Raw genomic sequence first — 14,578 nt, 5'->3', positions numbered from 1 at the left:
AGGAAGTGCCAAGTAAGTACCCCTGTGGGATGTCAGTGAGAGACTCAGAGAGACAGATGGGAGGGGACACAGAGATTACAGGGCAATGGGGCGGGGACAGGGACTACGTAAATGCACATAAACTGAGCTATGTGGGGTTCGAGGTGCCAAAACCGCTGCAGCCTGGTGACCTCTGACCAGCCTGCAAGGCGTGAATGACTACAGTAGTTCAGGCACTCTACAATTCAACACTGCTAACACTGGATACATTCTACCATGTAACGCTGTTCAATGTTTACACCATCGTGCTTTTTTCATGCAGACCTGGATCGAGTCATTTCAAACTGAGCTCGGCCGGTCCTGCTGATGCATTGTCCTCCCCATCCAAAAGCGGACGTATAGCGGCCATCTGCTCGCCCCCTGCTCCTGCAGCTCCTGGAGGCAGGGCCCAAGATAGGCACTAACTGCACCCGCTTACGACCCATAAATCAGGACTGTAACTTTGCCTGGGCGGGGGGAGAGGCACGCTCTGAAGGCACGGGGGAGGACATGACGGATGGGCGGCAGCGGTTAATGCACTCAATCCGCCATTAGCCTACATCCGTCTGGGAGCGCTCGTCAGGGGGCACGGCGCTGCGGCCGGGAGAGGGGGAGGTGCAGCGGGCAGCAGGGGAAACAGGGGGGTTTAGTGTTATTACATCGCCCGCCATCCATCCACACAGCCTCATGCCTGCATCCTCAGGGGGCTGCCATAGTGGAGAAGGCTAATGGTGCCATTCACATAGACACATACACACACACACACACTCTCTCTCCAACCAGTCCTAGAGAGGGTTGCTCTGGGACCATGAGGTTGCCATTGTCAAAAGGGAGATGATTTCTTAAAAGGTGTGTGGATAGTGGTTGATAGAGTGCACACAGTATGGAAGTTTAGACACAAGCACCTGGAGAAAAAAAAGCAAAAAAAAGCGATGAATCATGGAATGTACAGAACCGTACGTAATCACACACACCCACGCCCGCTTACAGCTTCTAACCTGAAGATGAAGATGAAGAGCATGAGCAGCATACAGAAGGTGGCCACGTTGTCCATGGTCTTCATCAGCACCACCAGCTGCCTGCGCAGAGCCGGCATGAAGCGCACCAACTTAATGACTCTCAGAAGCCGAAACGTCCTCAGCACGGACAGGCCGCCGTCAGACTGGCCTATGATCTCACAGACACTGCGCAGGGACAGGGATACAGAGAGGACAGAGTGAGACAGAGAGAGAGAGAGGCAGACAGAGGGACCATGAGACAGAGAGACATGACGGGATGCAGTTTGCCCAGTTACATTTGAGACTGGTACTGCTACCTTGACTGCTCTTACTCGCCACACTAACAACGCGCTCAAAACTGACATTAGATTCGGAATAATGCAGCACACGTGTGCCTGTCGTCGGCTTAATTTGCAGCCTCATGCAACACCGGCAGGGCCGACCTGATGATGACAATGATGCCGTCGAAGATGTTGTAGGGGTTCCGCAGGTACTGGAAGAAGCCGAAGGCAGTGAGCTTGAGGATCATCTCCAGGGTGAACATGCTGGTGAAGACGATGTTGCAGATCTCCAGGACGTTGGTCAACTCCTCAGGCTGAAGTCATGAGAGAGAGAGAGAGAAAGGTAGAAGGAGGGAGAGACAGGGAGTGAGAGCAAGATAGAGATGGAGGGAAAGAAGGAAAGAAAAGGAAGACACGATACTGGAGCAACAGTCCCTTCAAAAGTTTTGTGGTCATCTGTGAAGGCAGCCACATTGCGAGATGGCTGTATGGAGCATGAGGCTCTAAGGAACGGCTAGTCAGAAGGCAGCGGCTGCAGCCGGAGTGGAGGGAAACCCTGTGCACTCCAATGCTTTCTCTACCACTGCTGTGACCTCTCCTAAAAGAACACACATGCTATAAGGCCAGTTCAGCATACAGAGACACGGGGAAGTAACGTTCCCCACACTTCCAGCTGCTTCATAAACACTTACTCTATAAATAGGCAACACATTAGAGAATCAGTACCGCTGGTAAGAGCCCCGGGTTTTAATGATGCAAATAAATAAATAAATAAAGCAACAAAAAAAACCTTTTCTTGCCTTAAACCTTAAATGCACAAACTCCAGGTTTTATTATTCGGTTATTAATCTTAAGTCACATTATTTAGTGACTATGAATTATTCAGTGTATACAGTGAAAGAAACACAGAAGGTCTATAAATTTGAGAGTAAGATATTACACCATGAAACCACCCTGGCCTCCTTCCAGTTCAGCTAGTTCTTACTCTCCAAGTACGTTTTGCTTTGTGCAAACTTTGCAATCATGAGATCTGATGAAGCTCACCGTACCTGACCTGTCTTCTCAGCAGGAACACATGATCAGAGGCTTGTGTTTCGGAGAAGAGCTGGGCTTAAAACCTTCTTTACTCCCATCCAGAAGGGACCACATCGCTAACCACGGCAACGGCATCACGTAGGTGATCTGCTTGTCAGTCTCTGATGCTGGCGATACACTTTGTGTGAGTAGTGCAGATCTCTGCAGCGCTGGTGTAGTCGGTGGGATTACTGTGCATGTGAGCTGCAGATCAAAAGTGCTATCTCTGTACCAACCACCTGACAATAAAGCCCCCAGACGCTTGCGAAAAAGGCATAGGACCTGAGTGTGTTTGTGTGTGTCTGTGCGCATTAACTCTGACATTAATATAGAAGGAGAGAATATGTGTCTGTTTCTCTTTTGCTCTCTCCGTTTTTCTGTTTCACACCATCTGATCATGAGACACATCCATCTCCCTCTGATCGATTTGCCTCCATCAATGACCTGGGCTCAAGAACAAAAAGACAAACAGAAACAAAACCAGGGGCAGCACTGAGAAGCTGTCATCTAAAGCATTGGATTATTGACCCAGCAATTAGTGCAGATAATGGCAAGGACACACATGAACAGAAACACTGCTGAACTCCTCCTCATGTTTCAACCACTGCTGAACTCCTCCTCATGTTTCAGACAGTGCTGAACTCCTCCTCATGTTTCAGACAGTGCTGAACTCCTCCTCATGTTTCAGCCACTGCTGAACTCCTCCTCATGTTTCAGACAGTGCTGAACTCCTCCTCATGTTTCAGCCACTGCTGAACTCCTCATGTTTCAACCACTGCTGAACTCCTCCTCATGTTTCAGCCACTGCTGAACTCCTCATGTTTCAACCGCTGCTGAAGTCCTCCTCATGTTTCAGCCACTGCTGAACTCCTCCTCATGTTTCAACCACTGCTGAACTCCTCCTCATGTTTCAGACAGTGCTGAACTCCTCCTCATGTTTCAGCCACTGCTGAACTCCTCATGTTTCAACCACTGCTGAACTCCTCCTCATGTTTCAGACAGTGCTGAACTCCTCCTCATGTTTCAGCCACTGCTGAACTCCTCATGTTTCAACCACTGCTGAACTCCTCCTCATGTTTCAGACACTGCTGAACTCCTCCTCATGTTTCAGACACTGCTGAACTCCTCCTCATGTTTCAGACACTGCTGAACTCCTCCTCATGTTTCAGACAGTGCTGAACTCCTCCTCATGTTTCAGACAGTGCTGAACTCCTCCTCATGTTTCAGACACTGCTGAACTCCTCCTCATGTTTCAGACACTGCTGGACTCCTCCTCATGTTTCAGACAGTGCTGGACTCCTCCTCATGTTTCAGACACTGCTGGACTCGCCCGTCTCTGCCTGACTCTTTTCAGCCTTGTCCTCTCTCCTCTCGTCTTGTTTTCTGTCCTCACCTGTTTCTCTAAATGCACCTTTAGACCTTTCAGTGTTTGCTACCTGTGACGAGGAGTGTTTGAGTCTAGCAAATCACATCTCTCTCATCGAGTACTCAAGCACACTCTCACAACTGCCGGCTGCTGCCCACGGATTTGTAAATATTATGATCTTTCCAACATATTTTCAATATTTCTAGTCTGCATAATAATGAGGACTGTTTTGAGAGTGGGTCTGAGTCACGAGAGAGAGAAAGAACTAGTGATAGTGGTGTGTGTGTTGTGTGTTTGTGTGTGTGTGTGTGTGTGTGTGTATGTGGGTGTGAGTGTGTGTTTTACATTTGAATGATTTGTAATTGACTACATATTTAGAAGGCCAAAACTGCTGTGTAACGGAAAAACGGTGCTTCCGTTTCTCTCTCTCTCTCTCTCTCTCTCTCTCTCTCTCAGATGTAGGGGTGAGACGTTATTTTTAGCCTCCACGGAGATGAGAGAATAAGCATATACTGCAGGCAGAGAAGAAGTGAGGGGGTGGATTAGACAGCAGAGAGGGAGAGAGAGACAGGATGAGAGAGACAGAGAGAGAGACAGAAGGAGAGTGAAAGACTGGAAAGTAGAGAGGGAGGAGAAGAGAATGCTGGAGCAGGCAACGGTAGCGCTGTGCTCCTAGCGCCCCTGGAACACGAACGCTCTCGCGTGTCTCCGCAAGTGCTGTCGTTAGGCTGACGAGCAGTGTTTATGAACTCACCGCTGCTGGGGACAGGAGCTATTACAGTAATAACTAATACCACGAAGCAGACAGAGGGAACAGGGACTCCTTCAAAGCCCCGCTGTTCCAATCATGAAGTGCCAAAATAATGGCGTGACTGCCACAAGACCCAAACTAAATTGATCAGCTCAAATCTGGCAGACAAACCGCAGCAGTTCCGTCCTCCAGCCTGCCTTGATTGGTGCGTTATGTCAGCTCACGGGTAGAGATGCACCTATCTGACACGGATCGATTTTCCGGTTAGGGTCGAGGTTACACACATGAGCATTTACCTGGTTATGATGTTCTATGCCCATGCTGATGGTGTTGATGAGAATGGCAATCATGATCCCTCTGTTGAAGTACTTGCTCTCCACAATACTCCACAGTTTCAGTCGCGTCTCGTCCCAGATGTCCTTACTGCTCCCCAAACAGGAGCGATTTCTCTTCTTCTTTTCCTCATCCTCCTCCAAGTCCTCATCCCCTCTGTCCTCTAAGTGGTTCTCCTCCCTGTCAGTCTCCTCCAGGGCCCCCTCCTCATCCTCCCCATTGGCTGAGTTCACCCCAGGACTCACCCCCTCTCTGAGTGACAGGGACGTGCACTGTGGGCAGTCCTCGGGGTTGGGGGTGACGGACAGGGAGACGGCATTCTCCAGAGGCTGGGAGCCATGCTCCAGTTTCCTCCGGTGTGGACACTGAGACACTGGGACAAGACCAGGAACACAGGAAACAATGAGTCTCACTGTGAAAGTAAGAATGAGTGAGAGACAAGGAGAAACCAGCATGGCTCTCAAATATCCAGACAGTTAAATGTCTTTAATTATTCTTATTTCACCTTCAGGAATGACTAACAGAACAAACCACGCTTACGTAAATGGCATGATTTTCAAAAAGGTTTTGTATGTTTCATCCAAATCCATTTTACATGACTCTTCTCATGCTTGGGTTCACTGAGTACCAATACTCTACCTCACCGGTTTTGTATTTGAAATTCTAATGTTTTCCCATGTATTATGTAGCGGAGCCTCTACAGCAAACAGTTTTTACCTCTGCTGGGCTTTCTTACTTAGCAGATGCCACTGAACTGAAGAGAGAATGTGCAATATTTGAACAGGAGACACGGGGAACAGGGCGCACACCAAATCACGCATCATCGGAACTCATGAGTAAAAGCGACAAACCTGGCTGTTCCATGTTGCTATCTTTTAACGTGGATTCCTTGCATCCAATTCAAACTCTCTGCTTTTACACCTCCCCTAACGGCTCCGCCCGCTCTGCCTATGCCCCGCCCTCCGCTGGCCCTCTACTCACTCTGAGCCGAGCAGCGGCGATACCGCTCCCTGCCATTTCCGTTGGCTCCTCCCCGTCCCCGGCCCCTGCCTCCTCTTTGGGGCGGAGGCTTGCCGCGGAGCGTGTAGTAGAGGGCAGCAGAGCGGCGGCGGGCCTTGCGGAGCATGTGGCACACCAGCTGGAAGAGCTCTTCATAGCAGTCGCCCGGCTCGGCCATGGAGGCCAGCGTGCTGGAGGACAGGCACGCGGCCCGCTGCTCCTGCATCAGCTGGTGCTCGCGCTGCTTGGTCTCGGAGAACTGCGTGGCGATGACCACCAGGCACAGGTTGATCATGAAGAAGGAGCCGATCTGTGGGGCGGACAGAAAGCGTCAACGTCTCACGACTAGAGCCGCGGCAACGAGAGCTGTTGGAAGGGGACTGTTATTCAGTCTGGGAAACAATCTGTAAAAAAAGAAGAAGAAGAAATGAGGATGATCCTTCATCGGTCCGTGAGGTCGTTATCTCTCTGGGATAACCTTTAATTAACTAAAGTAAAAAAAAAAGAAAAAAAGATACAGGGCCAGTGCCTTATCTAAGAAGGATGGCTTGAAATCAAACATTAATTCCAGCCCCCTCCATCAGTAGGACAGCTGATTCAAATAATTAAAGGTCTGGAGCGCGACGATTATTACCTGATCAGTGGGAATCAGCTGATAGGAGCTGCAGGACTAAAGGCTGGCCCACCCCAGCCCATTAAGCATCCAAACGGGGCCAGTTCATTAAATCATTCAAAAGAAGGCTGAGGCCGTGCGGGGGCTGCTGGTTTAAATTCGTTCTGCTACACTCAGTAAAGGTGAGACTGATAGCATATCGTGCAGGTGTGTGTGGGCGTGGCAGTAATTTTGCTTGCTATTCTCATGGCCAGAGAGGCAGAGGCAGTGATCCAGAGCAATGCGGCACAGGTCCTCTCAGTCCCTTTAAAATGCTGAGTGTGTGCTGGCCATACAGCGCACACAGTGCAGTGACACACAATGCTGTGACAATATCGTCATGGTAGCGAGCATGTAGGCACTGCAGTACCAAAAAAAATGCACAGACGAGGAACCAGACTTGTCAGGGAAGTATAGAGTCACCATACCAAAGTGTGTGACACTCAGTGATGATACAAATTATTGTTATTATTATTGTTGTTGTTTTTGTTCACTGTGTTGATTATACATTATTTATATAATTGTGATATGACTAATTAAATTATATAATTTTCCATGAGTAATGACTCACCAACTGCCTGACTCACAGTTAGCAGTCACTTCAGAATTGCTTTTCCTTACAAATAATACAAATAATAAATAAAAATAAATAAAACTATTTTGTATTTAGTAATTTAGTAAATAATAGTTTTAATGGGATGATGTTTATGGTCAAAATGCCATTGTTAGATACTGGTCTTTATGTGCCTGCTCCAAGTGAGAAAAATACCTTGTTGCACCTGCGTTTGTGCAGTTTTAAGCCAAAATGGGTTCAGAACTACCATTACCATTTGTCCACCAAATTAACAAATGACAGTCAATGCATGTGCACCCTACAAAATGACCGACACGTGGCAGCAGGCAGCTTTAACGCTCAACACAGCCTGAGCCAGTCAGACGCAGGATCAGGCAGCAGAGATGTGCGGGAAAGCTCCTGGTCACGGCCAGTAAAATTCATGCGATTGAGGGTTCATGTGTTCTTCATCACACAGGCTGGAGGGACTATAGTGGTACAGAGTAGAGACCCAGCACAACGGACTCAACATGTCGAAGAAAAATAAGCAAATAAAAACAGCTAAAATTATATATATAAAAAACTCCCTCTTCTCTCTGGCTGAGGGGTAGTTTGGGGGTGTGAGGGTGTGTTTACCTGATTCAGTGCTGCAAAGATCAGCATGATGGATGTGTCAGGCTTGTTACATTATTAGGGGCCATTTTCAAGATGGAGCATGAAGCAGACCCAAACTCATCAGAGCAGAGTGCCTGTTCGCGTATCGCACACCATTTATATCACTCTAAAGCAAGAGCCGTCAGCGCACGCACACGCACGCGCTCGCGCTCGCACTCGCGCACGCATGGGCAACTGCAGTCCCAGGGCCACATTTAATGAAAACATACTGTAGCTTGGCTATGAGAAATGAGGATCAAAGTAAAGATGTTGGCAGGGAGGGAGGAAGGAGATGAGGGGGCAGCTGTGTGGAGCAGCTGGGGGGGTCTGACCCCCACATCTGTCCAACTGCTCTGAGATTCTGATGGGCAGAACACTCTTCTCTTAATCAAACCCAATCAGAACAATGTGCGGCTTTATTTAGGCATTGCATGGACCTGCATGAATATCTCTCTCTCTCTCTCTCTCTCTCTCTCTCTCTCTCTCTCTCTCTCTCTCTCTCTCTCTCTCTCTCTCTCTCTCTCACACACACACACACGCGCGTACTCTAACTCATGCACAAGATAAAGTTAGTCTGATCTACACACAATAATTGTGGTCACATTTTTTTGCCTGCTTCAAGTCTGCAGGGAGTTTAGCACGTGCCAATTTGCATTTCCCTCAGAAATCTTACTCTTAGTTTGAGTAAAAGTCACAAAGTACTTGGCGAGAGGGACAATAAACAACAGGTAGAAACAGAGAGAGGTGAGAATAGATCGGCAGCCATACTGAAGAGTTTTTGCTCAACGCAAAATGATGCATGCTTTTGTTTAATGAATGCTCTTGTAATGGAGAAGCACACACACACGCACACACACAGGCGCCCGTGCAGGCAGATGAAGATGGATGGAGAGACTGAAAGCGAGAAGAGAAAAAGGCCCTCAGCAGAGGTGATGGACCAGTCAATGCCATTGCTTTCCACATTAGTCTTATCCAATTACACAACAAAGTGCTCTAAGAAAAGCAAAAGTAACAACCCCACCAATGCAGCTATCTGAGGCAGGTGAAATTTATGTATGGTTAATAAACCATACATAGGTGGTTAAGTAGTTAACGTAGTGTAACAGAACATAGACTTACTCTGTTTCAGCTTTGCTCTAGAACTTTGATTTCTACATTCCAATGGCTGCTACTGTCCGATAGCCAAAGTTCTAACAATGTTTTCATGGTTAAACCAACACCATTGCAGTTGTGCAAGCAGAGCAATGTAAAGCAGTCAGATTTTCCAGTACATCGAGCTGACTGGACAATAGAGCTAAATAAATAAATTAACATATAAAGAAAGAAAGAAAGAAAAACAGAGAGGAGCTGAGGCCAATTGTGCTGAATGGACTCCAACAGAAGTGTAATGAATGGGTAGACCCAGCAGGTCTCGCTACTGTGGTAGTACACACTATATTCGGCTCTCCACAGGTAGCAGCGCCTGGTCGTGTGGTTGCCTGGTTACTAAGGCATCACAGCAACCAAGGAGTAAATAAAATGTGCTGAGGAGAAAGAAAATACAGGTATACACCTACTCATGTGCTTGCTTGCTTACACACACATGCATTTTTAGAACTTGTCTGACATGGAGTCATAAATATGCTTTTCACGTTTTTTTTCTAGGCCAAAGCCTAACCTTAACTTGAACCTCTAAAAAGAGAGGTTTTCTACCCTTTCAGAAAAATTAGCTTTTGTAAAAAGGACTTTACTCTGGATGAAATATTTAGCTGGTCCTGACAAGTAAGGCCCTCCCTGTTTAAACACTGGCTTTCCTACATAGTCAGGACATTGTCCTGAAAACACAAACACACACACATACCTGCAAACTCCAAAAAAAGAGGTATTGTGTTGATAAGGTGAGGATGCTGAGGGTTGTTATTGTCAGCTGTGAAAAGCTGGGGGCTCTTACTGAGGGCTGTTATTGTTTGAGGGCTGTTATGGTCAGCTGTGAAAAGCTGGCAAGAGAGCACCACCAGACAGTAGCAGAGCGCTACTCTATACCGCGCCTAAAATACGGAGCCACAACTGCAGATCATGAACTATTAAGCGGCACCAAAGCCAAGGCACGTTTGAAAGTAAAATTATGCATTTACGCACGCATGTTTGGAAAACTGCTGGAACAATGTTTTTCTGTTCTGGGGTAAATGCACAGTTTATGACACTCAGGTGTCAGGGGGCTCAGCAGAAGGTCCTGCCTGACAGCAGAACACTGCAGACTGGCCAGCATGGTGGCCTGCACCTGTTCACAGCTGAGAAAACCACACAGTATACGGGCACTATGTGCAGTTACTGCATGAGACAGGTGCTGGTGCATGCTGGGACAGGTCACATGACAGTCTGGCAGGGTGTTTGTGTTGTGTTGCCGTGGCAGGGTCACTACCAGCGAGTGTAGCGCCATCTGTGATCCTAGCAGGGATCTGACTCTGATAGGCTCTAATTAAATAGTAATGCACTCACATGGTTGACTTTTGCAATATTATGCAGTGACACACCAGCATTCAAACAACCCCCCCCCCCGGAACCTGAACCTGCTATTAGTCCGACCAAAATGACTTCAGTGTCTCTGGGGCAGCCATCAATGACATCAGTAATCCAGGTGTCTCTTGTCTGACATTCACAGATGCCCCCCCCACACACACACGCACACACACATACGGTAATCTATCCAAACTCAGGATGCAATGCTCTAGGCTCTTCCCCAAAAGACCAGTGAGTGGGCAAACTGCACAAGTCAATCTGAACGCATCGTCAACAACACACTTTACCCAGTTTGGCGAGACATAAACATAGACCACCCTTTCTCTCTCTCCTTCTCTCTCTGTTTCTCTATTCACTCAACTTGCTATATATTCTGTTTTTAGTGTGCTATTGAATCTTCTCACGACAATTCAATGGGCCAATCGATCTGCGCAGGTCTATATACTGTTAAATGTGTGGCCCAGATAATATAAGCACCAATTAGGAAGAGCATAACTCAGGCCCAGATGTAGAGGTAAAAAAAAGAAAAGATTCAATAATCATTTTACTGGTTCTTTTTACCCCTGGCTATTATAGGTTATTTCTAAATTGTTATCTACCATATGCTAAAAGTGATTATCTACTTGAGCTGTTTTAATGATTTACCCATGAACATTTATTTAACACCTATTATCCTAAATCATTTACAAGCAATTTACCATTTGCTAAAGTTTTATATGAGTTCATGTTATCTATTCAATTTTAGTTTGACCTACACTGTTATTTGCGCATATACACATACATACATACATACACACACACACACACACACACACACCCACACACCATGCATATATGCATGTATGTATCTCCAAATCCAAGAGGTGCCTGTTAAAGTTTAAAGACAAAGAGAATATCTGTAAGTCATAAAAAATGCGCAACTGATCACTAAACGCTCAGAGCTTCACATCACTCTCAGAGTAACAGCAATAACTCCAGGCAGAGCAGTTGCAGGACTCACTGCATTTGCTGAACATAGACTTCATTTATCAGTGCTGTGGGCCATACTGATCTGCTCAGCCTCTGTAGTGCTTGCTTTTCATTGGACTTGACAGAAACCAAAAGATGATGACTGTACTTGCATGAGTAACTGTCCGTTTTGCTGTCTGCCCATCGTAGTCTGCTTGTTCTTTGTGAGGTTATGCTGGATGGTTCTATAAAGGTCTTGGAATACACTGGGGATGGATATGACCTTTGCTTGTGTGCCACCTTGGACACAAATGAGTTTTACCTCTGACATGACATTCACGCTACTCTAAACACCAACCTAATGTAATTTAATGAACCATAACGTATACTTAAAATACACACACACACACACACACACACACACACACACACACACACACACACACCAGCCCACACGCAAGAGAGGAGTCAGAGAGATAAGGAGAGAGAAAGACATTGTAAGCAGAACAAGGGAGAGAGAGATAGTGAGAGAAAGAGAGAGAGGAAAGGAGGAAGCAAGAAAGAGAGAACCAGAAGGGAAAGAAACAGAAAACACAGGGAACAAGAAAGAAAGAAAAAGAAAAAAAGAACAACTTACGATGATGAGCAAGATAAAGTAAATGAAGTTGTAGAAAGAGTGGGCGTCCATGACGTAGTACATGATCTCCACCCAGCCCTCCAGAGTGATCACCTGCACACAGAACAGCACAGAGATCAAACCACACCACACACACTAACAGAGCAGCCGGTCACTAAATACAGTCACTATATCCAACAGCAGTACAGTGGGCAGAGTAACACTGGAAGCTATTTTAGCTCTTCAAATCAATTGTATCTAAATTAAACATCTAAAAGAATAAACAAATCCAGACACAGATGTTCAGTACAGATGGCCAAGGAGGATTAAAACACATTAAACTCATGAGTATGAGTCCACGCTGATTTAACTGCAGGAGAGTTTGAATTTGCAGATGCTCGCCTGCTAACACAGTCCTCAACCACACACCCACGCGCAGCCCTAACCGCTGGGTGTCCCGCGCTCCACCGGATAACCTCTCCATACCTGGAAGATGACAATCCAGGCATAGCCGATGTTGTCAAAGTTGATCGCCCCTTTGTGCGGGTTGCTGTGTCCCGTGAGGCAGCGGGTGTAGTACTGGTTCCAGTTGACGCAAAGCCCCATGGCGGAGGTGCTGCTGTTGACCAGCGGTTCGGCGCTCAGGCCCAGTGCGTGACGGTGGAAGACGTCCTCCCTGTCTAGACAGCACTCCTTGCCCCCTTCCCGGCGCGCAGGCACGTCTGAGCAGGACATGATGCCGTTGTCCTGTGCCAGGGAGCAGATGAAGGGCTGCTCGTCCTCCTCCTCTGGCTGGTAGTAGGGCGCAGGGAGCGTGACACCCGAGGGCCTGAGAGGGGAGAGGGGTGTGGGGCAGAGGAGAGAAGGAGAGGAATCAGACCCATCAATGTGTGTGCACATAACCCCAACTTACACAGGGTGAGTGAAGTGATTAGGCATCATAGGCATTAGGGCTGCAGTGTGTTTGAGTGTGTGTGTGTGTGTGTGTGTGTGTGTGTGTGTGTGTGTGTGTGTGTGTGTGTGTGTGTGTGTGTTATGGGAGTGAAGGCAATACAATACGATAAAGGATGAAAAATGTAGTAAAAAATCTATGATTTTGCTTCATAAATTTTTACTCGTATCATTACCACTAAATAAATGATATTTTACAGACACATATGCTAGATCATATCCTGTGTTATAGCTTTTCTCCACTTCATTAGCTGCCATGGAGGAGATCACCTATGCAGTGAGTGGCCAGGATTAAAAACCCCTGACCAGTTTGATTCAAACGAACCTGAAACATTCACCCCAACCTGGTAAATGGCTCAGCAATGTGACAATGGGAAACACTGGCTGACACATGATGAACCCAAATCGCTTTTAACAGTAGATGACAAATTTAGGCTGATAGACAAATGTAGTGTTCTGCTGCATATAACAATAAAACTCCGAAAACCTTCGTGGTGGAGAGGAAAGGTAATCACGTTAAACACCTAATTCCCCATGTCCTTTGTGAGCCTGTTTCCATTTCCTGTACTTGACTGATATACACTGTGTCACTGTAAGAGCCCCAGAACACTGCTGTATCCTGAGGAACACTGAGTGATTAGAGACCAGGAAGAATGGCTAATGCCATTCTAATGCCACACACACACACACACACACCACAGCAACACTGACCACTTCATTTCTTTATTGTTGGGCTTTAGCTGTCTCTCTCTGCCTGCACAGAAGGCTCATCCCCACTCCCAGTACTCAACATATAGCAGCCAAAACCAATCAATACCAGCACTGACTGCTAACTGATCAGACTGCAGCAATCAATACCAGCACTGACTGCTAGCTGATCAGACTGCACCAATCAATACCAGCACTGACTGCTAGCTGATCAGACTGCACCAATCAATACCAGCACTGACTGCACCAGAGGGTCTGTTCATCTAGATAAACCTCAGTTCTTCAAATCGGCTGGCCGATAGTTAACGGATCCATTAATTGAGAAGAAAGGCAGGGGAAAACTCTATTTCTAGTTTAGTCCAGCTCCCACTTCACACACACAAATGTCTGAATGACACAATAGGCAAATTATTTTTAAAAACTAGAAATTTCCCTGTAGGGATGCTAAACAAACTCTCAGATCTCCCCGATAAATGTCAATCTTCATTTAAAAATAAGCAGTCCAATAAGAGAGAGCAGTGGTGGAGATTGTTTGCTCTGAAAAGTAAACAGAAAAGGTAGAGAGGGGAGGAAAAGTGATGAAGCGAGACCGATACGAGACAGATACGAGACAGATATGAGACAGATATGAGACAGATGGGGGTGGGGTGAACAGACAGGGAGAGAAAGGCACCTGATAGAGAGAAGCAGAAGGCTAAGAAACAGCAAAGACATCAGTGACCCTATTAGTCACTGTTAGAGAGGATCAGACATTTGTGAGGTATAATGCTAATTAACCGCACCTCTCAGGTGTCCATCCATTGACAGATATCCTGGCCATCCTTAAACTCTTCAACGATCCGTTTCCGACGGAAGGACTGATACCGAGGGCATATATATTTTTTGAGTGGCAGACCAGCTGTCTACCCAGCCGGGAAACTGACACCTGCAAAACTCCAGCCACCCTGCCGTGCTTGATACATCTGTAACTTTTGCAACCCCCTCTACCACACCATTATAATGCCAGTGTCACCGCCGTGTTGAGAATGTCGCATCATCTCACATCCAGCCAGAAATGGTCCTGTGTCAGAACATGACCAGTGATGAGCAGGGTAGGTGTCAGAGGAACCCTGCCTGGTGACGGACAGGCTGCAGTCTGGAACTGCACACTTGTACAATGTCCCCATGAGACAGCTGA

The 14,578-nt window shown here is 46.8% G+C and overlaps 1 protein-coding gene across 1 annotated transcript in view; it reads right to left on the bottom strand.

Moving 5' to 3' along the window:
• The window catches only part of cacna1ia (calcium voltage-gated channel subunit alpha1 Ia), an 80,658-nt gene that overhangs the window by 35,783 nt on the left and 30,297 nt on the right, over window positions 1–14,578 (bottom strand). The window contains exons 5-10 of the mRNA XM_035523523.1: window positions 12,229–12,571; window positions 11,764–11,856; window positions 5,803–6,130; window positions 4,785–5,194; window positions 1,460–1,611; window positions 1,017–1,202 (exon numbers count right to left, since the gene is read on the bottom strand). Coding sequence (XP_035379416.1) covers window positions 1,017–1,202; window positions 1,460–1,611; window positions 4,785–5,194; window positions 5,803–6,130; window positions 11,764–11,856; window positions 12,229–12,571 — 1,512 coding nt within the window. The remainder of the gene's footprint in view (window positions 1–1,016; window positions 1,203–1,459; window positions 1,612–4,784; window positions 5,195–5,802; window positions 6,131–11,763; window positions 11,857–12,228; window positions 12,572–14,578) is intronic.

Source organism: Electrophorus electricus, chromosome 1, assembly GCF_013358815.1.
Source record: "Electrophorus electricus isolate fEleEle1 chromosome 1, fEleEle1.pri, whole genome shotgun sequence".
NCBI lineage: Eukaryota > Metazoa > Chordata > Actinopteri > Gymnotiformes > Gymnotidae > Electrophorus > Electrophorus electricus.
Note: the sequence above shows the minus strand (reverse complement) of the source record. Positions and strands in the feature narration are given on the sequence as shown.